Raw genomic sequence first — 25,016 nt, 5'->3', positions numbered from 1 at the left:
AATTCAAATAAAATGGGCTTCACTTCAAATCATTTGTTAAATACATACATTTCATTGGCCTAAAAATCTGTATAAAATCTACGAATGAACTAGAAGCTGCTACACTAGTTTAATTTTAGTGATGCAATTTATTATTTTTCAAAACATTTGCCTCAATTAGACCAATCAGAGAAAATTCTGTTAATTTTCCCCAAATAATTTTTTTTAAGTTTTATGGAAACTTCTCCATCAATAAAATCTTAAATCATTTCTCTTTCTTGTGAATTAGCTCTTCTATAAACTTGTTTTATATCATAAGAATAAATTATTTTCTAACATTTCTATATGTGCCGATTTGTGGGTCTATTCATGTGAACTGACAATTGAAATTTCAGTCAAATTTATGTTTTATTCTAACTTTCCTAATTTTCTCAAAATGACACAAATTTTCTTAATAGAAAAGGGTGGAGGTAGTTTAAAAGCCTAAAACACCACTGAAATATATAACAAAAGCATGAGCCTTCATGAAATGAACTTTTTTTTTAATAAGAACAATAACATACATTGTAGGTTGAGGGTCACTACTATTTCCCACAGTAATGCTCATTTGACATCAATTTTCAGTTCCATACATTCTTTTGGCCTTAAATCAAGATAAAATCTAAATTAAATCTAGTGATAGCACTGAGAAGAGGCTACACTAGTTCCACTTTTGTGGTACAATTATTACATTTCAGCATTTCTTTAAATCTTATCTGATGCAGCCCTTCTTACATAAAAGAAAAACTTGTTTCATGCACCACAATATTTTTTTTTATTAAGTGACCCTGAACGAAACCACATCATATCTAAACATGAGAAAGAACTTTTTTTTTCAGACCAAAGAGTTTTTTGTCAGCAGATGCTGCTGTAAAGTCATTTTGATCCTGTATATCATTTCTTCTGTCTTTTAGAGCAAGTCTGGAAAAGTAACTAGCCACTTGTGAAGTTGTCAAAAAGTGTTCCCTTGTAAACCTTTTCTGACCATCCTTTAGAATATATGGCATATCTCTGGAAACTTTGACAGGGTCTTCTTTATTCCCAGTAACTTTGCCAATGTTAAACTTTTCAGACAGATACTGTTTTTGGTCCTCCGTGAACAAAACTTTGGGTTTTTTCACTTTTAATGCCCATCCTCTTTCCTCAGGTACATCAGTGGTGTTTTCTTTTTCCAAGTCATCAGACTGAATAGTGATGGCATTAATGGTCTGAAGTTTATTGTTGTACATTACTTTACACCTGTCTACTACTTTTTTCTCCACATGCACATTACAATTGCCAAGAAGAAGGTGATTATCTAGTGATGTCATTGTATTGAATGATCTGTCACAGTCATCATTAGAGCAGTTAAACACATGGTCAGATGTTTTTCTTCTTTTAAAAGCTGGCTGGGTAGATTCATCATGTGCCTCAGATTCATCATCTACAAGAATAAAAAAATATTCATTTGATATCCAATGACTAAAAAGGATAATACTGTTTATACAAAATAGTATTCATATTTGTTGAGAAACAGATGTAAGACATAACTTAACTGGTCACTCAAGTAAAAAGTGTTGATCAGAGTGACCAAATCTTATAGTACCATTCTTTGGAGGTTTTCAGTACTCAGCATTGAACTAATGCATAATCAGTTCCTACCTTACGTTTGATTTTTTTCAAAGAAAATGGATACAGAAAAAGATTCTTTTCTTGAAACCAATATATTTGATTTGCTTGATAAAGCATTATTCAACATCTTTTATGACAAACAGGTATTTTATACTCCAGATGAATCTAAAATATATTACAAGTTTCTAATTGTTTTCATCAACCTTGGTCCAACCATATAAATGAAATGTCATATCATATCAGTATAGTCATATTATCTGGTATATGAATTAGATATATAACATGTATAACAGACAGACCAAACATCAAGAAAACCATTATGTACCTGGTGGAAGAATATCAGGAATAACATCAGATGACCATGTGTGGACAACATTCAATTGTAGGCATGTAACTGCATTGTTTTTCCATGGTATCAGCTTCCCTGAAAAGAAAAATTTCATTAAATGATTATGAACATTTATTTATTTTGTTTATATAATGTTAAAAATCATAAACTAAATCAAGGTTAAAATCAGAGATAACAAAACAATTTTGACGTTTTATTTACTTCTCAAAATATATTTTTCATCGTTGTTAAATGCAAACCTATGTTATTGTTTCCTTTTAAAATTATCTCATTGTTCTACACAGTCTAAACAATTTTTTTTAAAGTATCCTTTTAGTCAGGTTAGCAATTAACAATTAATCTTTGAAAACAATTATTTTACAACATACCTGGTCCAACTTTGTATGCTCTCCACACCTTTAGCCCATCAGAGCTGAATTCAAAGTTGCTGAGAGTTGAAATGTTTGGAATGGGCTTTACATGAATTTTTTCAGCATCTGCATCAATAACTGGTGTCACAACTTTGACTCTATACTTTCCTTTTTGTTGTAGATCAATAGCCTGTAAAAATAAGAAGAATGTAAGATATATATCAAATACAAAATCAGTTCAGGGAAAGATTTCAGGATCCCTTAAACATTTTTACTTCAAATATAAATAACGTTAATGTACATCATTAGTTTTTTCTCTTAAAATATATACAAATCTAAACTAGAGGCTCTAAAGAGCCTGTGTCGCTCACCTTGGTCTTGTGCATATTAAACAATGGACATGGATAAATTCATGACATAATTGTGTTTTGGTGATTAAGTGATGTGTTTGTAGATCTTACTTTACTGAACATTCTTGTTGCTACAATTATCTCTAGAAATTTGAAGTGTCAGGATGTTTGAAAATATGTATGAATTTTCTTACATACTTGAAATTGTATAAGGAATATAAACACATTCAGTATGTTTACTGTACAAACAAACAGCAGACACCAATTGTGTCTTATATTGTTTAAGTCATTTTTACTGAGAGCAAAATTTGATAAATTGATTATTCAGTGGTTGTTTAAACGTCCAGTGGAAAACATTTCATGCATATTCAGGACGAAAAGTCGTTTCAGAAGTATATAATGAAGTATTTGGTATTACAAATGTTTAAATTTTCTAATTATTTAGTAAATGTCATTTTCTTAGGTAGTTCTAATTAATTTGTACGAATCAAATTTTTCTGACAAAATAATATCTTTTGCTCTCAATTAACACATACGATTCTGATAACAATGGATAATATAAGGAACTTTGTTTAATCAGGTGTTATGTCAGTTCGTTCGTGTCAGTCGGATCACTGATTTTCGGCAATATCAAGGAAAAACCGACACGTTCTAAAGATTGTTCAACTACTCATTTATTGGTGAAATTATAACCTAATATGTCCTGCTGATAAGTATATATGTACAGAACTACAAAAATTTGCAGTGAATGTTAACACAAAAGAATCAAATAATTTCTGCTATGCTTGTAGTGAATACGAAAACAGCTTACAATGTTTTTTAGATATATACATACATAATCGTTTATAAAATGTATCCGTCAAAGTGAAAAAATATATAACATGAAAATAAAAATACATAGATCATTCATTTATTGCAATCAATTATATCAACATGTTAGTTGAAATAATTTCTAGAACCAGTCACTCTCTGTGGATATAATGCGTCGGACATTGCATGCATAAAAATAAAATTTAGATTTTTAACTGTATGAAATAAAATTAGTAAGGGTTTCGCGGAACACAATGTCTCGCCTTCGTTTGCCGTAAACTTGAACTCTCAGGGTGAGGCTGAACAAAATCAAGACACTATATTTTGATTGTTATGAGCTTCTGTTCAAGTTCACAAATATTTCCGGTGCCTATGAAATAGCCGACTTTAATTACGTTATTTGAATCTGAGCTGGCAAAATAGCATATTATCTATTATGCTGGTATCGACAAAACAGCTACAAATATTGCCTTTAATGAAAATGCATATCAATTTTAAATACTATTCTAAATAAAATAGCTTTGAGAATCGTGTAAAAAGCGTTCGTTGTTCAGTCGTCAATGAATCATTCAACGTGCGTGTATCGTGCGTGTATCGTGTATTTATCATTCATCGTGCATCGTGCGTGTATCGTGCGTTCATCATTCATCATTCATTTTGCGTTAATCCTCCGTGTAACGCTCATCGCTCATCGTGCGTGTATCGTGTATCGTGCGTGTATCGTGCATTCACCGTGCGTGTATCGTGCGTGCGTGTATCGTGCGTGTGGTCAGTTTGAATTTTAGAAGGTCTGTATAATGAACTTGGCCCAGTAATTACAGTGGAAAATATTTTCTAAAAATTTACAAAAATTTATGAAATATGTTAAAAATTAACTATAAAGGGCAATAACTCCTTAAGGGGTCAATTGACTATTTTGGTCATGAACTTATTTGTAGATCTTATTTTGCTGAACGTTATTGCTGTTTACAGTTTATCTCTATCTATAATAATATTCAAGATAATAACAAAAACCGGCAAAATTTCCTTAAATTTACCAATTCAGGACAGTAACCTAACAACGAGTTGTCTGATCCATGTGAAAACATCAGGGCAGATAGATCTTGACCTGATAAACAATAAAACCCTGTCAAATTTTCTCTTAATGCTTCGGTTTTTGAGTTATAAGCCAAAAACTGCATTTTACCCCTATGGTCTATTTTTAGCCGTGGCAGCCATTTTGGTTGATTGGCCAGGTCACGCCACACATTTTTTAAACAAGTTTCCCCAATGATGATTGTGGCCAAGTTTAGTTTAATTTGGCCCAGTAGTTTCAGAGGAGAAGATTTTTGTAAAAGATTACTAAGATTTACGAAAAATGGTTAAAAATTGACTATAAAGGGCAATAACTCCTAAAGGGGTTAACTGACCATTTTGGTCATGTTGACTTATTTGTAAATCTTACTTTGCTGAACATTATTGCTGTTTACAGTTTATCTCTATCTATAATAATATTCAAGATAAAAAATTTCCTAAAATTACCAGTTCAGGGGCAGTAACCCAATAAAGGGTTGTCCGATTCATCTGAACATTTGAGGGCAGATAGATCTTGACTTGATAAACAATTTTACCCCATGTCAGATTTGCTCTAAATGCTTTGGTTTTTGAGTTATAAGCCAAAAACTGCATTTTACCCCTATGTTCTATTTTTAGCCATGGCGGCCATCTTGGTTGGTTGGCCGGGTCACGCCACACATTTTTTTAACTTGATACCCCAATGATGATTGTGGCCAAGTTTGGTTTAATTTGGGCCAGTAGTTTCAGAGGAGAAGATTTTTGTAAAAGTTAACGACGACGGACGACGACGGACGACGACAGACGACGGACGACGACGACGACGGACGACGGACGCCAAGTGATGGGAAAAGCTCACTTGGCCCTTCGGGCCAGGTGAGCTAAAAAACTATACCTCTTTTGTCTCAATGTCACAGATTAAATTTGCAAGTCAAAACGTTTTAACTGTACCATCAATGCATTTATATCACACATGGATTGATTTGTGTCAAATATAAACCTCGCAAGAGAAAGAGTAATATGCATTAATTTTAAAAGACTAATTCTTACCCTCTTCATTGCAGATGCATTCAACACATCATTTCCTTCATTAACATGTCTTTTGATTGCTGCCTTGATATGGGACGCCTTACGATCGCAGGGGCCTTTTCCGTCCTGTGCCTCACAAAAGTTGTAGGACTTTATCAAGTTTGGCAGTTCTTGATAAAGAGCATAGATGGTGAAGGTGCTTTTATAGCAGCCAGCATTATCAGACCATATGTGTACTTTGTTAATATTCTTGCGGTTTACCATATCTTTGACTGTATCTGCAATCAAAACAGCTGTCAGTTGAGAGTCTTGTGGGGTCTGTGCATCTAATATGTGCACATATGTGTCCAGTATAAAGTTGCCATCTTTTTTTGTAGCACATACTGTTATATGCCAGTTTATTCCCCTTTTACCAAACCAATCTGTTTGACCCTCCCTAAATTTCCGAGGGAGAAACTTCATGGCCCAGTCTGCAACCAAAAACATTTCTCCTTCCTTCAGATTTCCTGTAATATCTGCACGAGCACTGTCTTGAACTTTTGTTCTCAATATATGTGACTTCAACTCCTTAATTGCATTCACAGATTTTTCAACCTAAAAAAATAAACAGAATATTATTTCAAAAAGCATTTTAAAACAACATTACAAACATTAATTGTAGATTTCTCATTTACAAACTGATTTCATATAGTGGTCCATACTAGAGCTGGGATAATATATTTTTATGGCAGTACACGCCTGATAACACTCTTAAACAAAACAAAAATCTTGTATTTCCATTCTAGTACAATACTGATCATGTTTGTGTCATTGTTTAAATATGTATATACATCATACTGTAACATGTATGCCCATTTTGTATTATGGAAGAGTATGTTGCTTTCGGCTTTGGAAAGAATTTTTTACCATGTTTACAGGGATTGATGCCTCTTTGAAATTCAGAAAAACAGCCATACAACTTTTACAAAAGTGATCCCTATGGTATCTGTGATGATTATCATGCATTATACAAACAAATAAATAAGAGTGTCAACTGTCTAAACGCCTTATATGTACCGGTAATTAAACGTAAAACCAGTCTGAAACAAACTTTATTCACTAATAAATTATATTGTTTCATACCTTGAACAAGTATGCCTCTGGGTTGTCCCATCCCACATCAGCTGTCTTGGTCAAAATAGTTGACAAGGTATGTTCCAGCTGATAACACTGTGGACACTGATGTATGTGATCATGTGGGCACTGGTCTTCAAAAAATACACTTCCAGTTTGGCTAAGGGCATGTTCAAAACAATGGTCTGCAATAGTTGATGAGGTTCTAACATGCATCTGAAAATAAAATGAAAAACACTATTGGTCTGTTGGACTATTTTCTGTAATTGTATTAATAACATTTTTTTTTAGAGTTTCAGCAATTGGCCTTCTTCAGTACTTTATTTTGCCTCACAATTACTTGGTTTAAATTTGTTCAAATTGGTTTATCTATACAATTGTAATATAGTATTTTCCCTATTTGAATATTGAAAACAAGGATTATTTATCAGGCCAATCAAGTCTGTCAGTGTGTCCAGTCCATGGAAGTGGGGATGGGGGATACATTTTTATGTTAACCTGTTTTGATCTTTTTCATTGTATTGTTAACTGTTAATGGCATTTACAAATAAAGTATCCTGTTATAGAGTCCTCTTTGAGCAAGTGGTAATAATGATATTTCTATTTAGGTAACAGTTCATTTTGGTCATCTTCGTGGTTTGTTTTTCAACTATGTTGATTTCTTTGAAAAATGTTTGGCAATAATTTGGATTTAATTAAAGCAATTCCTTACTTTCGTCCTCTTTCTAATAAAGGATTTCCTGTTTTTGATACCAGTTTTTTTTGCTGAAAGACTTATCAGGCATTGGTTCACCATATGAAGTAGATCATTATATATATTCAAGACACCAATAACTCACCTTATAATCTGTCTTTAGATAGTGCTTTGCTTTCAGTAGGTTTTCTATGGTTTCCTTCCCATCATTGTTCATTGGAATTTGGTTCACTATGTTTTCTAACTCATGGAAAGCTTCACCTGCTTCTGCAACGTAGTAATCTACACCTTCAACAGATTTACGGACTGCTGCACTGCACTCTGACAAAATCTTATACATGGTACTTTCTCCTAAAATAGTATAATAATTTAATAAATTGTACATTTATAAAAATAACATAATTGTTAATTATTAATTCTTTGTACATTAGTAGTATTTTGTCACATTTTTTTCTGATGTACATAGTTGCCTTTTATAGCTGACTATATATGGTATGGGCTTTGCTCATTGTTGAAGGCTGTACGGTGACATATAATTGTTAATGTTTGTGTCATTTTGGTCTTTTGTTGATAGTTGTCTCGTTGGCAATCAAACCACATCTTCTTTTTTATATTAAATTGAATTGATTGTTTCAAATATATCTAGTTTTAACCCAAATGGAACAAGTAGTAGAGGGAATGGTTGAGATTTTATAATATGTGTTGAACCATTGTTAACCTCACTATTATTTATGCCATTCCAACTTAAGCCAGGAGACAATGCAATTAGTTGTATTTGTCTATGAATTTTTTTAACACTTTATAGTCAATTGTAAAACTTAAAAAATTCGTCAATAAGATACTTCCTTAGATATTTCAGCTAACACACACTTACCAATTGCATTAAAATTTTCTTCTTCACATATTCTAGAATACTGTTTGACAATGGTTGCTGGAGCTAAACATCTTATAACATATGGAGTCTGAATTAGTTCTCCTGATGATAGTGTCAGTGTTTTCTCACCCAGTGGCAAGTCCTTAATAACATGGCTTGATGTGATGAAGTCCAAAAAGTGTTCTAGTTTGGCATCATCCACTCTCCCTCTTGTCTGTTTTTCTTTTGCAACAGGTGCCCCCACTCCAAATTCCTTAGCATGTTTCTTTGCTGTATAAAACTTGTGGCTCGTCAAGGATGGAATTTTTTTATTAATGTCCTCAAATTTAGAATGGCTTGATAAGATAGAGAGTATCTGACACCTCACTGTTGAAGTTTCTGCCCTCATGTAGCTTTCTACAAGAGCATCAATAAATTGTGGAGAATCAATTCTTGTCATATTTTTTTCCACTTTTGAAAAAATATTCTCTTTTAACTGCTCACCTTCTCCTGGGCACATTGTCTCTAAAAGAAGAGAAAGGCATTCATTTGCTTTTTCAGTGTATCTTCTTTGTGTCCTCTCACTTGAATCACTCAATGGCTCTCTAATTTTCTTTACTGGGCTTGTGTTACATGCTTGAAGAAATTCATTAAGCTTTCCAAGACGATCAATGTTAGCCACTGATGCCTCCGATGCTTGACTGTTTTGGCTCTGCTGTGTTTCCTGACTGGATACATTGCTGTCCTGAAATTATAAGGCACATTATAAATGAATTTTTTTCAACAAGAATGAGTATTAACTATATATAGACCATTTTTTATAATTCTTGCTGCTTACAATTATTTCTATCTATAGTGAACTTGGCCCAGTAGTTTCAGTGGAAAATGTTAGTGAAAATTTACATATTTTAAAAAAAATGTTAAAAATTTACTATAAAGGCAATAACTCCTTAGGGGGTCAATTGGCCATTTTGGTCATGTTGACTTATTTTTAGGTCTTACTTTGCTGTACATTATTGCTGAGTACAGATTATCTCTATCTATAATAATATTCAAGATAATAACAAAAAACAGCAAAATGTCCTTAATATTACCAATTCAGGGGCAGCAACCTAATAACCAGTTATCTGATTCATCTGCAAATTCCATGGCAGATAGATTTCGACCTGATAAACAATTTCACCTCCTATCAGATTTGCTCTAAATGCTTTGGTTTTTGAGTTATAAGCCCAAAACTGCATTTTACCCCTATGTTCTATTTTTAGCCATGATGGCCATCTTGGTTGGTTTGCCAGGTCACCGGACACATTTTTTTAAATAAGATACCCTAATGATGATTGAGGCCAAGATTGGTTAAATTTGGCCCAGTAGTTTCAGAGAAGATTTTTGTAAAAGTCAACAAAGCCGGACACCAAGTGAGGAGAAAAGCTGACCTGGCCTTTTGTGCCAGGTGAGCTAAAAAAGCAGTTTTCACTATGGTTTTGTATCTCAATAATTCATTTCAAAATTAATTAATTATGTTGTACTCAATTGAATAAATATTAATAATCAATCAATACTAATTATTATGATGGTCACTTTCTTTTTATTTTTAATTTGACTATTTATGTAACATACATGTGCATTTTCATAATATTCATAGCTGTGATCAGGCCTTGGTCTCAGGAAGAATCCGTCAGATGATTCTGTCTGTTGCTGCAGAGGGTCCTCAATTCGACTCTAAAAAAATTTTCTTGGTTTGAATAAGCTATAAATAAGCAACTATGATGTTTATAACAAATAAAATACTAATTCCTTCCGTTCAAGTCTCTTTATTCAGGTACAAAATAAAAGATAAAACACACTAAATTCTACTATCAAAACTAACATTTAGTGCTATAATACAATTCAAAAGTGCATCTATCATAACATTTACAGTAGTAAAATACACTTGTTCTCTTTCAAAAAAGTAATATCATGAACATTTACGGTAAACAATTGCCAAATTATCAAGGTCAAGTTTTATCAGTTTTACATCAATTAAACTCAAAATTTCTAACTTTTTACATGAAAGACAATTTATCTGTTGTAAATTAAAGAAACATACCATATTGGTTGACTCTGGTATTCCTTATTTTCATCATAATCAAAGATATTCACCAAGCACTTTTCGTGCAAATTACCTGAAGGGTTCGTTAGAGTAAAGGGAAAGTAACTTATCTCAAAAATAGAATATCACTAATTACCAAAAAAATACAATAGGCAACAATATTTTTTGTTATCAAATTTGGCCACTACAGCAATGTTACCGGTTTTCTGCCTAAACTAGATCGTTCAAATTACTTTATTTCTTAAATGGAAAAAATACAGATCTAGCTTTTGGTTAATACACGAAAATTTGTTCACAGGCCTCCATTTGCAGATTTAATATCTTATCATAATTTTTATAGTACTGAAATCAGTCACTGCAGATACTGAGTAATTTTGTAGGTCTTGCATCAAAGGCAGATGAACAATAAAGTGTTTTTTTTTTGTAATGGGTTTTCCTGTATAGCAGAATTTTGTACTGTTCGATGTACATTTACTACATATCTTTGCATTCCAAACATATATGAGGGGTTGGGGTAGGACATTTTTCAGACGGACTCTCAGATTGAGTGTTCTTATGCTCAGGATTGATCCTTTCGGGATCAGGGAATTCTTTTTTCGAATTTCAGGATGTCTGGATTTAAATTGATTTAAATTTGTGAACTCTGCATTTCATGTATTTAAACCCGGGATTAGGTCTCCTCCCAACACCCTCATATATACTAAAATTATGTTGTAAGTTTATACAATAATACTTACAGGTACTACTTCAACTGATTGATTAACATCAGAGTTACTTAACCTATCTCTAAAGATTTTTCCTCTGCATGATGTACAGATAGCTATAATATAAAAAATAAAGCCAAGATACAAAAGTGATATTTATTATTTTAATACACTGTACTGAGATCTTTATACATAGCCTTAATTTTTTGGTCGAAAAATATGTAATGAAATTAATGCAGATTGAAAAACAAGAATAATCAGGAGACAAATACTGTTGTTGGCTATTTACAAATCATGATTTAGGCAGCAACCATATAACTTCGAGGGGGGGGGGGGGGTAATGTTATGAAATTTTTTGTGGCATGAAGAGCGTAGAAATTTTTCAACTTCTACTTCTATGTGGTTAATATGCAGTTGAAAATTCCAATAAGTAACGCAGATATACTGTGCGTGTGTGTCAACCAGTGCAAGCCAAGTTAAAAATAACAAATACTTTTGTGTATTTACAGGAACAAAAACAGATAAGATTATGTGATTTTTACAACAACTGTACAGGGTTAAAGTCAAGTATCAATGGTTACGCCAGGAACTGACACACACAGACCTGAAAGGCATCTGTTGATACTTTATTCCTACACTAAATTTTAAAAAGTACATGCTAATTATACTATATCTTGGGAGTTTAAATTAACGTTGAGCCTAAATTAAATAATATAACTCAACATCAAAATTAGTCATGCTTATGTTTAATATTGCATTGAAAAGCACCTGCTTAAAATTATGATTCCTTAATCTTACAACATGTGATTTATTTAGTATATCTCTTGCCATTTTAATACAACATTACTTTAAAAGTCCCTATATTAATTAAGATAATGCATGTATATAAATTCACGACTTGTTGTAAATACACTGGTTTTTATGGTGGAGGATGCTGTTCATTCATATTTCACAGAGAATTTATAGTGTGTTTTAATGTACATTTACTGTTTACATTTATCAGTCTCATCCGAGTGCTCCTAAATAGGAGGGAATTACGAAAGAAAAAGGGGGCTTGGATCATGGGATGGCACTTTCAATTTTATTATTCTTTCAGTATTCAAAACCATTAGATAAGGTTAAATCTGCATTCATATTTGTTTTTTGTCATCTAGAGTGCCAGAAGATTTTTTTTCCCCATCAAATTGGGGATCATAACTTTTTAGATAAAAATAAATACCCCCCCCCCTTTTTTTTAAAGTTGAAAGGTGGATTTCCTTACTGGAAATTTAAAGACTGTTGAAAATCCTTTAATGAATAAGACTTTACACACAAGGTTATATATGTGTAAGAGGTGCACTTATAAAATGTGAACTTACGTGTACCAACTGGCAAGACTGAACCATATTTCTTGCTTATCTCTTCCACTTGTTGGCTGGTCAAATATCTGTCAGCTTTAAATAATCCCGATCTTTTTTTGTTTTTCAAATTATGTGAGGAAAGATGTAAAGGAATGCCACAACACTTAGATTTCTTTCGCAGACGATTCTGTTCCTGCAGTTCATTGAGATGACTTTGACAAATTATAAAAGATTCCGTAAATTTTGTAAAAAGTAAAACAGACTCTGTCAACAGAATTGTAGATAAAGAAGTAGGAAATGAATTAACTGGATAAAAAGTATCTAAATTTGAGCAATTAACTGTGGAATGGAAAGACTGAAAACTTTCAACAACTACAATAAAAATAATATCGTTACTTTTATTTATCTACCCTTATGGAAATATAAGCCCTCTGGCACATAGTTGCGGCAGCAGTATGGCTATGCTGCGGCTTTGTTGCTGCAAACTGTTGCGGCTTCGATGCAGCGATAGCATATTTCGTATGCAAATTAGTTTTCTGGCACCATAATTGCGGCTATATTCTGGCACCGTTGCGGCAATATTCTGGCATCATGTTGCGGCACTGATGCGGCTATAGCGTAATTCGTATGCAAATTAGTTTTCTGGCATTATGATTGTGGCGCTGTTGCGGCGCTAATACGGCTATATTCTTGCATCATTTTAGTGACAAAACATGCGAATAGGCCGTGTTTTGTATAAAATGTATTGTGCGATCAAAAACAAGTTGTCAATGCATATATATGACATGCATTCATGCATTATAAATTTGTATGCACAGGCACATAAAATAAATGTATCTGCATAAAAAAAAATGAAAATTTTTAATGTGCCCTAAGTTTATAGCAAATAATATTGTGTTATTTACCAAACTACAAGTATGCAATAAAACTGCTGCAAAAAAAAAAACCAACACAAACTTCACCGATACATGTATAGTGAACTCAGATGAGGCCATGTTATTGAAATACACAATGCAAGATTGATCTTTTCTATACATGCAATTACTTGATATGAGTTTACTTACAAGTCTTCAAATCTTCCAAAAAACCAGCAAGAATACCAAATTCTTCAATACAATTATAATCACAAGCAACATGGTGGATTTCTAACACACAAGTACAGGGAATAGCTAAAAACGCAGGAAATGACATCATCAAATTTTCTGGCTATATTGTGGTGCTCATTAATTTTGAAAGGAATTAGTGTCGCAATGATGCCAGAACAATGCCGCTAGCAGCATCATCCGGCACTACTCCGGCAACAATCCTCTGGCAACCTGATTAGGTTGCAGCTTTAAAGCCGCAACGCTACGGCAATGCTGCAGCAACATTTTAATTTTCATAAGGGTAATGTTAATTCAGAAGTATTACTCTCCTGCAGAGACAGAAACTATTTATCCTAATTTTGAAAACCATATAGAATTACGTAGTGGTGGTATGACTGTAAAAAGAATAACTTTATACAAAAGATCGAAGGACAAGGATGTGAACAGCAATATATATATTGATCTCTAGGTGTCGCTTTTGTGTATACGATGTTCTGCTTCGTTAACTTATGCCCTACATTTTGCCTTATTCATATTGCTCAATTCAAACCGTAAAATTGCTGTAATTATAACCACACTAAAACTGCATAAAGTCGAAACCACACAAATGCAGTCAATTGAAGAACGAATATGTAAAGTATAAAACTGATTTAACTATTTTGGTTATAGGGCCGCTGATGAGTCTTGTGTAGACGAAACGCGCGTCTGGTGTACCAAATTATAAGTCTGGTACCTTTGATAACAATTAATGGTTTTCAAAACATTTGGACAGTTGCACTTGTCAATTAAATTGCCCTCTTCTATTTTATATTTTGTTCATTTTCTCCGTCACATTTTAGCATGGTTAACTTTGAAAACAATTAGCGATGAATAGCTGTTCATATTTCACCTCAAGTTACTAATGGTAGATTTATACGCCTACTTGCCATTGAAAAATCGTATACTTCCTTTAATCTATTGAAGAAGCATTTGAATGTTTTAAAAGAAGCATGTGCCTACCTTTAATATATTGCAATACATTATCATTGGAAATAAAACAGTTGATAAAAAATTAATGGATACAACATTAACTGTATTACAATGATCAGGCTACTTCAGTTTACAAGTTCCAGTGGAGTTGATTATTATGTATTTGTATGGTAGTAACTCTTGTATGGGTCACTTGTTAGCCATCTGGATTACGATTTTTCTGTTGATACATCACGAAGACTTAGTTTTAGTATGATTATACCAAGATAGTCTATAATGATACTTGTTCAGGTATATACATCACGATAACTTAGTTGTAGTATCCTTATACCCAGGTAGTATACAATGATACTATAACTTAGTTATTGTGGTGTATGTACATAAACATCGTTATACAGATGAAATCGTTAACAAGCAAACATTAGAAATCAAAGGAGCAAGACAGATGATAAATCACAAAGAAGTAAGTTACACATAAACTTGACAATAACTTCTACCAAACCAAAGAGGAATATCCAATCTTCAAATGTTACCAGCTATTTGCATCATATCAACAATCAAACAATGATTTTTATTTTGAAGAATGATAAGAATCTTCCGTCCATGAGAATTTGAAAGAATTGGAAAAAATAAATATAAAGTACATCCTAATATAGAATAATGTCGACAAACAATTTCTCGTTTTAACTTTAATGTTGTATTACATAACTACATTAGATATATGAGAATAAATGACGGTTTAAATAGACGTCAAACTTTTAAAGTTTTTAATAAGACATGATTGATGTGTTGTTGTATTCACATATTATATGTTTAATGTTAGCCTTTGATTTATGAGCAATCGGTACTTGAATAAGATTACTGAATGGTCGTCCGTTGTATGTGTTATATTAAAATTTTGTCTTTGGCAATTCACAATTTTAAATGTCTTTTGTTGAGAAAGCATGATTAAGAGTTAAATCGAAAGCTAAATAACATAGACATGAGACCTTATATTCTTCTTTATTATTCTGTAAGTTGTGTTTTTATATTTTGTATATAGATTGCTTATTTAGTTCATAAATTAGGTTTTGGAAAGCGACACTTGTCCGCAAGATTTCAGTTTGTTTACAAAATAGTTTGAACATTTTGAATTGACTTTTGAACTTATATTTAAATTGAATTTAGTTAATTTTATTGTATAACACTCATACACGGAACTCGTGACAGAAGTACATGTTGTTGCTAAGCAACATGGGTATATTCTTTATTTTAATATTTTGTAAAAAGAGTAAATACTGTTTAGGAATTATGCAAAGTTATATTACATACCAATTTATTCAGAAATAAATTGTATTTGGAATTAGATTTTATGCGATTAAATATAGAAATAGTTTGGCTAAGATTTTATTAATTTTAAAGGTTTATTATTTCCATAGCAACAAGTTATTATACAAAACATTTTAAATTAAGTATTCTTTTTAGTTGAAATGATTCGGTTTATTTAACATATTGTATTATGCATTAACCTGTACGTAAAGTTTTGTAAAGCTGTTTCACTTGATAAAATAGAGTTTGGGCAAGTTTTGTTTAATTAGTTAAAATTTGCATAGAGTTATGTCCCTTAATTTAGTTCATTTGTGAAATTCTAAATTTATTATCAAGTGAGACTTGCTATTTTATTGTGTAAAATCTGTAGCACTTTTTGATTACTGATTTCAATAAATTAACATCTATATTTACTAGAACTTTCTCTTGTTTTACACCAGGTGCTAAAAGTCATCAGACACAGCACAGAAAGTCAGTACAACATTTGGTGGAGAGACCGAAAGATCCAAAGCTAGTCCCAAACAAGTAAGAAGATAACATCAGTACCATACAAATGCCAGCACCACTGAATAGCTACCTTCTCCGAAGTCAAGATACTATAAGACCAGAAGCAAGAGTGCATCAACAAGCAACAGAGACAACAGCTTCAACGTCAACAGCTTCAACATCAACAGGTCCTGTCCTATTAATAGAAAATACGTCAACCTTGACCACACCAACAGCATCAGCAACATCAACTGCATCAACAGCAACATCAACAGTATCAACTGCATCAACATCATCAACACCTGCAGTAGTCCAAGTGATTAGAGAAGTAAGTGTGAACATGCCTTCAGGAATTAACCTCAACAATTATGATGGGAAATCATCTGCATCACAATGGTGGGGATACTTTATACGATGGACCCTCATACAAAAAATGTGCGAACAACAACAGTGTAATTCCTTCCCATTCTTTATGGCAGATGGTATTCCAAAACAATGGTTTGCAACACTTTCAGAAACTGTGCATAATTCATTACAGCTATTAAAGGATGAATTTTTCAAACGCTTTGAAAAATCACAAGGGCTGTTTGATGTTAACATTCTCCAATTAAAACAAGGCCAAAATGAAAGAGTGGATGAGTTTATGGCGCGATTACAAGAAAAAACCACAGGACAGGACATTCCTGACAACATAAAGATAGGCATTGCAATTCAAGGTTTTAGAGGGGAGATAGGGAAAACAGTCCACAACACTTTTCCAAAACCAGTTACATTGGAACAATTAAGGGCCATTGCAGAAAATGCAGAGAAATCGGAACAACTTGTACCAGCATCGTCAATAACTGCTGATACGATTGCAGCAATACTGGAGGCCAAGATGCAGGAACCATTAGAGGAAATTAGAAGACTACATACCTCGATTAACATGGCAAAACCAAACCAGCCTCAACAACAGAACAAACCCAGGTACAACAAACCAAGACCAAACTATCGACAAGGACAGGGTTACCAACAACAACACGCTTTTGTACCGCAACAACAGTACATTCAACAACAGCCAGTAGTGTATAATGGACAACAGTACAGCCAACCGATGCCAGCAGCAGTACAGAATCCATATCACCAGCAGCAGCAACAACAACAACAAGATGATGGTTCATGTGAAAATTGTGGTATGTTTTGTGGTACTAATTGCCCAGCAAGAAATAAAGAGTGTTTTAATTGTCATAAGATAGGGCATTATGGTCGTAAATGCAGAGGTTCACAAAAATCTGGTCAAAACCCCCCTTTTCACCGCTAGGGATTCGCGCCTGTCCCTAGGCATTTGTCAAAGGATAGGCACAGAGGTAGAAATTCTTTTGCAGAGGTAAATTTGGTATTGCCTATGCAGAAAAATACTTCAATTATTGATATCAATGGCAGAAAAACACATGCATTGATTGATACTGGTGCAGAAATTACTTGCTGTAGTTTTGATTTTTATAGCAAGTTGGCCCTTTCTGATAAACTTTTGCAATCAGATATTCCATCAATTAAAGGTGTAAGTGGACATAGGTTACAAGTGCTAGGAAAAGTTAATTTACCAATTTCATTTAAAGGTGCTGTTTTTAATTATCATGTTTATGTTATAGATGGGCTACATCATTCTTTTATAGTAGGTTGGGATTTTTTACATGCAAACAAGATTAATATTGATTTTTCTAAAAGTGTATTACAGGTACCAGATAAGGAAAATGCAGATATTCCTAAAGTATGTATGATACAGACGTCTAGTACTGGCCTTGCTAGAACGTATTACCCTGTCACTATTTCTCCATTTTGTGAAATGAATGTTGGTGTCAAAATTTCAAAAAGAAATTCAGGAGAAATAGTTCTTTTGGAACCAGTAAGTAATTTAGCGGATTCCAATCTTACGAGTGCTAAATGTTTGGTCAAAATTATTAAGAAAAGAGCGGTCATAAGATTGATGAATCCTACAAATCAGAAAATACACATTCCCGCAACAAAAGTGCTTGCTTCTGTATCAGACATCGATTCAAATTGTATTCATGATTTAGATAATGACATGCCATCTGTTGCTAGTTTACAGCAAACTAAGAAAGCCAAGGAACCTATTAATTTTGATTTCAGCACATCTGATTTGAATTCTGAGCAGAGACAGAAAATGCAGACATTTCTAGCTTCTTATAGAGATATTTTTGCTACTAATTTATCTGAATTAGGTTTTACTAATAGGTACAAGCACAGAATTGAAACTTTTAGGGATTCCAGGCCAGTCAAAATGGGATTCTATAACCAGTCTCCTCATATGCATAAAGAAACAGAAAAGCATTTGGTAGAAATGAAGAAAAACAACATCATCAAAGAATCAACTAGTGAGTATCATTCACCTGTTATATTAGTGAAAAAGAAAACTGCACCGGGTCAGCCTCAGCAGTACAGATTTTGTGTGGACTTTAGAAAATTGAACCTTCAAACAAAAAATTCGTCCTTTCCAATTCCACGGCTAGAAAACGTATTTGACACGATTGGTGAAGTGCAGCCTCAAATTCTGAGTTGTCTCGACCTTCACAGTGGTTTTTGGCAAGTCGAGATGGACGAGGAAACCAGACATAAATCAGCTTTTATAACTCGCAATGGTGTCTATGAATTTCTCAGAATGCCTTTTGGTCTTAAAAATGCTCCTATTAGTTTTCAACAGCTCATGTCTAATGTTTTACGTGGTCTCAATTGGCAATTTGTTTTAGTTTATGTGGATGATATTTTGGTATTTAGTAGGAGTTTTGAAGAGCATCTTTCGCATCTAGAACAAGTTTTCACTCGTCTTCGTGATGCAAATCTCACATTGAAACCAAGCAAATGTGTGTTTGCAGCAAAAGAGGTGAAATACTTAGGGCACATCATTTCAAAAGAAGGTATTAAGGTGGATCCTGAAAAGACAAAAGCTATTAGTACTTTTCCTGTCCCTACAAGACAAAAACAGGTCCGCTCATTTTTGGGAATGTGCAATTATTATCGACGCTTTGTTGATTCATACTCAAAGATTGCCACTCCTTTAAATGGGTTGTTAAAGAAGGAAAGAGAAAGAAGTTTTAAATGGAATAGGGAATGTCAAGTAGCTTTTGACAATTTAAAACAAGCTTTATTAACACCTCCTGTCCTGGCTTACCCTGACATGAATAAACCCTTTATGCTGACTTGTGATGCTTCAAATTCAGCTATTGGTTTTGTTCTAGGTCAATTAGACAGTCAGAGAAAAGAGCGTGTCATTGCTTTTGGTGGTAAAAGTTTATCCAAAACTGAACAGGTTTGGAATACAACTGAAAAAGAGTGTTATGCAGTAGTTCAAGGTGTAAAAACATTTAACACTTATCTTGCTACTGGCAAATTCACTATATATACTGATCACAAAGCATTGACATATCTTATGAACCAGAAGGCAAATACAGGTAAACTTACAAGATGGGCAATGGACTTGCAGCATTACAATTTTGAGATTAAGTATAGAAAAGGTTGTAACAATCAAGTAGCTGATGCTCTCAGTAGACGCTCATATCCTGAACAGCCTGACGATGAAAATGAAGTCGCAGCTGTAAAGGTATCTGAAGTGAATACTAGAACAGAAGCTAGTGGCAATGATAAGACTTTTGAGAGTATCCAAGTGGAATTCTTTTATGATGATTACACTATGGTTGCTCCATTAGATCCCGTTATTGCCAGACCAGAATTGTCAAACCTTCCTGCTATTGCAAAGTTGCAACAAAATTGTCATGATTTTGGAAATATGTACAAATTTCTTACTCAGGGTATTCTTCCTGCAGACAATGATCAGAGTTCAAAAGTTCAAAAATCTGCTCAAGATTACTCTATCTGTAATAATGTTCTGTATAAATGGTTTCAGAAGAGAGTCAGAGTTGATAATGGTGAAAAGTGGATCAAACAATTATGTCTCCCTCAAGCTCTAAGAGAGGATGCTCTTTTAAGTTATCATGATAGTTTCGTAGGTGGTGCACATCTTGGGATCGAACGTGTTTATCATGCTTTGAGTCTTAAGTACTTTTGGCCTAAAATGCACCAAAGTATTGAAAACTACATTCGATCATGTGATCGCTGTCAGAGAATTAAAAGAGATACAAAGGGTAAGAAACCACCTCTTAATCCTCTGCCAGTTGACACAACCTTTGAAAGATGGCATATGGATTTTCTGAAACTCAGTAAAACTAACGAAGGTTATTCTTATGTGTTGCTTTTAGTAGATTCTTTTTCTAAATGGAGTGAGGCCTTTCCTATGAAAACTCAAGAAGCTTCTGAGGTTGCAAAGGTTTTATTTCGTGAAATTATTAGTCGTTATGGTGCAATGAAGTGTCTAGTCACAGATCTGGGTAGAAATTTTGTATCGAATTTGGTGAATGCTTTGTGTGAAATGTTGAATATTACAAGGCATCATACAAGTTCCTACCATCCCCAGACAAATGGATTAGTGGAAAGGACCAATAGTACACTTATACAGGCAGTCAGAGCTTATAGTGATAAGGACCAGAACAATTGGCCAAATAAACTCCCCGGTATTTTAATGGCATTTAGAAATTCTCCATCTACTCAATCAACAGAGTATTCTCCCTTTTCAATGGTGTTCGGCAAGGAGATGAACTTACCTTTTGACACATCTGTTTTGCCAAAAGACAATCTGTCAAAAGATGCAAAACACCATTTAGAAGAAATAATTTCAAACCTCAAAATTACCCAAGATTTGGCTGCTGAAAATATTAAGCTTAAACAAGCAAAAATGAAAGAACGATACGACAAAAATACCAAAATTCCAGAATTTAGGCTTAGAGATAAAGTTTTACTTAAAGAACATGTAGTCCCTGTCGGTCGTTCACCAAAATTAGTTGATAAATTTAATGGTCCTTATTACATAACTGACTGTGGGCCGAATTTCACATATAAATTAAGACGCTGCAGTGACCAGAAGGAACATAAATCTATGGTCAATGCGAGCAATCTTAGGCAATATGTAGATCCCACTGATTACCGTGATCCGCCACAAGCTCCAGAACGTCCAGTTCCAGATAATCCACCCGATGGGCAAAATAACCAACCTGCAGATAATGATCAAGATGATCAAATTGCAGACGATGAGAGTACAGATTCAGATACTAACAGTGAGAATGGAGATGAACCAAACAATGTTATTGATGATACGTTTCATGAGGTTGAGAAACTACTAAATAACAGGAAAACGAGAGGTATACAATATTTTCTTGTGAAATGGAAAGATGGTTCCAAACCGACATGGGAACCAAAACAGAATATAGGAGAGGGCTTGATACAAGAATATTTTACAAGGAAAACTAGGAGAGGAAGAAGGAGAAAACAGAAAAAATATTATACGAGGCCATAGGTGAAAACAAATTACTGTACAAATTTCACTGGAATAACACAGATAAAGCTTTAATGGCGAATAACTCACTTACATTCAAATAATCTGGATTGAACTCCAGTTTCGAATCTGCGCAGTGGACCATTCTTTATTTATTTGACCCTTTGATTAACATTTTTTTTTAATTTCAGAAATTTGATAGGCAAATTATGATGTGAAGTCAAACCTAACAGAATGCATATGTGTTTTGTTGTCAGTAGTGCTAGAGTACGGCCGTGCTCATTCGACTAATCATCAGTTTTTTTTTTATTTTAGCAATTTAGTGTCCTGAGAAACTAGAATCCATTCCAATAATATAGTTATGTATGATGAAGTTAAGTGTTCAGTGAAATGTTACCGAGAGCCAAAGTGGAGGAGTTAATTATTGGAGTGTATTAATATTTAGTTTATTTCTTTTTGTAGGATTTAGAACACAGTTATATTAAACATATTTTTAGATTACATTATGTCATAGAGATTGCAGATCGTGAGATTGCAGATCATGCGCTTACAAGGAGTGAGCATATAAGAAATCATTCATTTTCATGTTTTATATTTGAATTTTATATTGTTATATTGTCTATTAATATGAAAATGTATTGGTACTTTGACTTTTCTGTTGCACTAAAGCACCTGGTTTACTTGATTTTTCATTATTGGAAAACTGCATCAGTACTATTTTTAAAACACACATATTTTAGTGTGAAGTGTTAATCTTCCTCCTCATATGCAAATTGGTACCGAATACTTATTAAATGCATATTTGCAAACAAGCAATACCTCAGTGCCTCCCCGTTACAAGTGTATTAACATACATACTTTGAAATTTTGGAAGTGTCTTATTGAATATCTGCAATTATGACCATACATATATGTATTTTTAATTTTTTAACTTAAGTATTTTATGGGCATTAGATCACAAAACTACATTCACATGAGTGTGATATATAAACATTGACTCTATATGAAAATTTACATTATGTGTATCATACTTACTTTCATTCTTTATACATGTACATATATATATATATATATATATATAATTATTATTCTTATTTTATCAGTTTAGATGATGTTTCAAATTCAAGCTTTGGGACAAAGCTTAGTGAGGTTGAGGAAGAGTTGTTATAGTAAAATTGTGAATTGCCAAAGACAAAATTTTAATATAACAGACCAAACTAAAGTGAAAATTATTCAATTTTTACAATTTGAGTTAAAGTATTTTGAAGTTTAAATTTTTATTTTATTTCTAAAATTTCTCCTTACATAAGTTACATTATTTTTGGAATGTTAATTTTTGATAAAGAAGAATGACATACAACTTTAATATTTAGATTACGTAATTAAGCCGGATAACAAAGAGACATGTAAGTGCTAAATTATTTACTTTGGATTATGTACCTTACATGTAAATTAAGGCTTTTGTTAAACAACCTTTTCCTATTACTCATGTGTGCAATTGTTTATAACACCTGTCATCCATGACTGGATTATTGACCAACCAGTGAAAATAGGTTGTGGTCAAGGCAGCTTTACAAGGTAATTTTTGATTGGTGAAAACAGGAGAAAGTTAAGAAATCAGTGATCATGTGACCACGCCCGCATGGAAACAATTTATGCTCTCAACGGTCACTTTGATTACTGATTTCAAATAATAAACATCAATATTTACTAGAACTTTCTCTTGTTTTACACCAGGTAAGTTGAATTATATTTTTTGTATTTTTGTTTTATTTAAATTAAAGAGTTTAAATTACCTTATATTTTTGGAAAAGCTAACTAAAGTTAAAATTCATTTAAGAAATTCACTTAAATTATTTGTATATATTTTTTAAAGATTTTATTTGTTTCCATTGAGATTAATTATTTTTATGTTGGTTACGCTAAGGACGCGATGCTTTTTATTTATGTAAACAATTGGAAAACGTTTCAAGAAGTGATTAATTCAAATCTATTTTATGTTTAGAAACATTTAGTTAATTTTATAATAGTTATTCGTAAAAGATTATTTAAAGTCCGGAAATATTTCATATTGTATCCGTATTAACTTTAAGTATTACAATGTCCAGGGGAGATAATTTGTAACTTTTATTTGCCGGGAGAAATGTCTTTTGTTGAGAAAGCATGATTAAGAGTTAAATCGAAAGCTAAATAACATAGACATGAGACCTTATATTCTTCTTTATTATTCTGTAAGTTGTGTTTTTATATTTTGTATATAGATTGCTTATTTAGTTCATAAATTAGGTTTTGGAAAGCGACACTTGTCCGCAAGATTTCAGTTTGTTTACAAAATAGTTTGAACATTTTGAATTGACTTTTGAACTTATATTTAAATTGAATTTAGTTAATTTTATTGTATAACACTCATACACGGAACTCGTGACAGAAGTACATGTTGTTGCTAAGCAACATGGGTATATTCTTTATTTTAATATTTTGTAAAAAGAGTAAATACTGTTTAGGAATTATGCAAAGTTATATTACATACCAATTTATTCAGAAATAAATTGTATTTGGAATTAGATTTTATGCGATTAAATATAGAAATAGTTTGGCTAAGATTTTATTAATTTTAAAGGTTTATTATTTCCATAGCAACAAGTTATTATACAAAACATTTTAAATTAAGTATTCTTTTTAGTTGAAATGATTCGGTTTATTTAACATATTGTATTATGCATTAACCTGTACGTAAAGTTTTGTAAAGCTGTTTCACTTGATAAAATAGAGTTTGGGCAAGTTTTGTTTAATTAGTTAAAATTTGCATAGAGTTATGTCCCTTAATTTAGTTCATTTGTGAAATTCTAAATTTATTATCAAGTGAGACTTGCTATTTTATTGTGTAAAATCTGTAGCACTTTTTGATTACTGATTTCAATAAATTAACATCTATATTTACTAGAACTTTCTCTTGTTTTACACCAGGTGCTAAAAGTCATCAGACACAGCACAGAAAGTCAGTACAACATATGTTTAACTGAAAATAACAATTCATTTCGTGCATCCGACGTGCTTTTCTGAATTAACATTCATCTTGAACGCTCAAACAAAAACATTTGAAAGCCAAGAATGTATAAGACCTAGAATACATAGAAAGCCAAATAATTCTAATGTGCATGCAGCAAAAGAAAAAAGAAGTAATTTTTCAACTGGCAGTTTATAACGATGAAGAATATTTGCTTTGCGAATTAACTATAATAGTTAATGTATCAATCATTTTGATATTCCTTTTTCTTTATTTCCCTTTTTTTATATGCCATAAATAAAGTTCCACAGACAAAAACAGGCATGACCTGTCAAAAGCTCGGATTTATCTTTAAAAGGTTTTGTTATTTACTTCAATTTGAGAGACCTTGATATCAACTATACATATACATGAA

At 32.7% G+C, this 25,016-nt stretch overlaps 3 protein-coding genes across 3 annotated transcripts; 1 reads left to right on the top strand and 2 right to left on the bottom strand.

The window, feature by feature from the left end:
* Window positions 1-559: 559 nt before the first annotated feature.
* LOC143052371 (uncharacterized) lies at window positions 560-2,551 on the bottom strand. The gene is made up of 3 exons (XM_076225378.1): window positions 2,347-2,551; window positions 1,955-2,053; window positions 560-1,441 (listed from the first exon to the last, which is right to left on the bottom strand). Exon 3 carries the CDS (start codon window positions 1,326-1,328, stop codon window positions 828-830), a length of 501 nt encoding a protein of 166 aa, XP_076081493.1. The 5' UTR covers window positions 1,329-1,441; window positions 1,955-2,053; window positions 2,347-2,551; the 3' UTR covers window positions 560-827.
* A 2,880-nt stretch (window positions 2,552-5,431) lies between these two features.
* Window positions 5,432-12,610, bottom strand: LOC143052362 (uncharacterized). Its single transcript, XM_076225372.1, has 7 exons — window positions 12,382-12,610; window positions 11,057-11,139; window positions 9,848-9,949; window positions 8,252-8,975; window positions 7,523-7,728; window positions 6,693-6,899; window positions 5,432-6,164 (listed from the first exon to the last, which is right to left on the bottom strand). The coding sequence occupies exons 4-7, from the start codon at window positions 8,748-8,750 to the stop codon at window positions 5,460-5,462; spliced, it is 1,617 nt and encodes a 538-aa protein (XP_076081487.1). The 5' UTR covers window positions 8,751-8,975; window positions 9,848-9,949; window positions 11,057-11,139; window positions 12,382-12,610; the 3' UTR covers window positions 5,432-5,459.
* Window positions 12,611-15,352: 2,742 nt separating this feature from the next.
* LOC143052364 (uncharacterized) lies at window positions 15,353-24,540 on the top strand. The gene is made up of 2 exons (XM_076225374.1): window positions 15,353-15,429; window positions 16,166-24,540. Exon 2 carries the CDS (start codon window positions 16,279-16,281, stop codon window positions 17,509-17,511), a length of 1,233 nt encoding a protein of 410 aa, XP_076081489.1. The 5' UTR covers window positions 15,353-15,429; window positions 16,166-16,278; the 3' UTR covers window positions 17,512-24,540.
* Window positions 24,541-25,016: the final 476 nt, after the last annotated feature.

The sequence above is a fragment of the Mytilus galloprovincialis genome, chromosome 11 (genome assembly GCF_965363235.1).
Source record: "Mytilus galloprovincialis chromosome 11, xbMytGall1.hap1.1, whole genome shotgun sequence".
Taxonomy (NCBI): Eukaryota; Metazoa; Mollusca; class Bivalvia; order Mytilida; family Mytilidae; genus Mytilus; species Mytilus galloprovincialis.
The sequence above is the reverse complement of the archived record's forward strand: the minus strand, read 5'-3'. Positions and strand labels throughout refer to the sequence as shown.

Bases quoted from the DNA above. Each gene is read 5' to 3' on its own strand.
- LOC143052371 (XM_076225378.1), bottom strand. From the start codon at position 1,328: ATGACATCACTAGATAATCACCTTCTTCTTGGCAATTGTAATGTGCAT.
- LOC143052362 (XM_076225372.1), bottom strand. From the start codon at position 8,750: ATGTGCCCAGGAGAAGGTGAGCAGTTAAAAGAGAATATTTTTTCAAAA. The intron at 6,900-7,522 runs GTGAGTTATTGG...TTTTATTTTCAG, and splicing joins ATCTAAAGACAGATTATAAG to ATGCATGTTAGAACCTCATC. The intron at 6,165-6,692 runs GTATGAAACAAT...TTATTTTTTTAG, and splicing joins CAGAGGCATACTTGTTCAAG to GTTGAAAAATCTGTGAATGC.
- LOC143052364 (XM_076225374.1), top strand. From the start codon at position 16,279: ATGCCAGCACCACTGAATAGCTACCTTCTCCGAAGTCAAGATACTATA.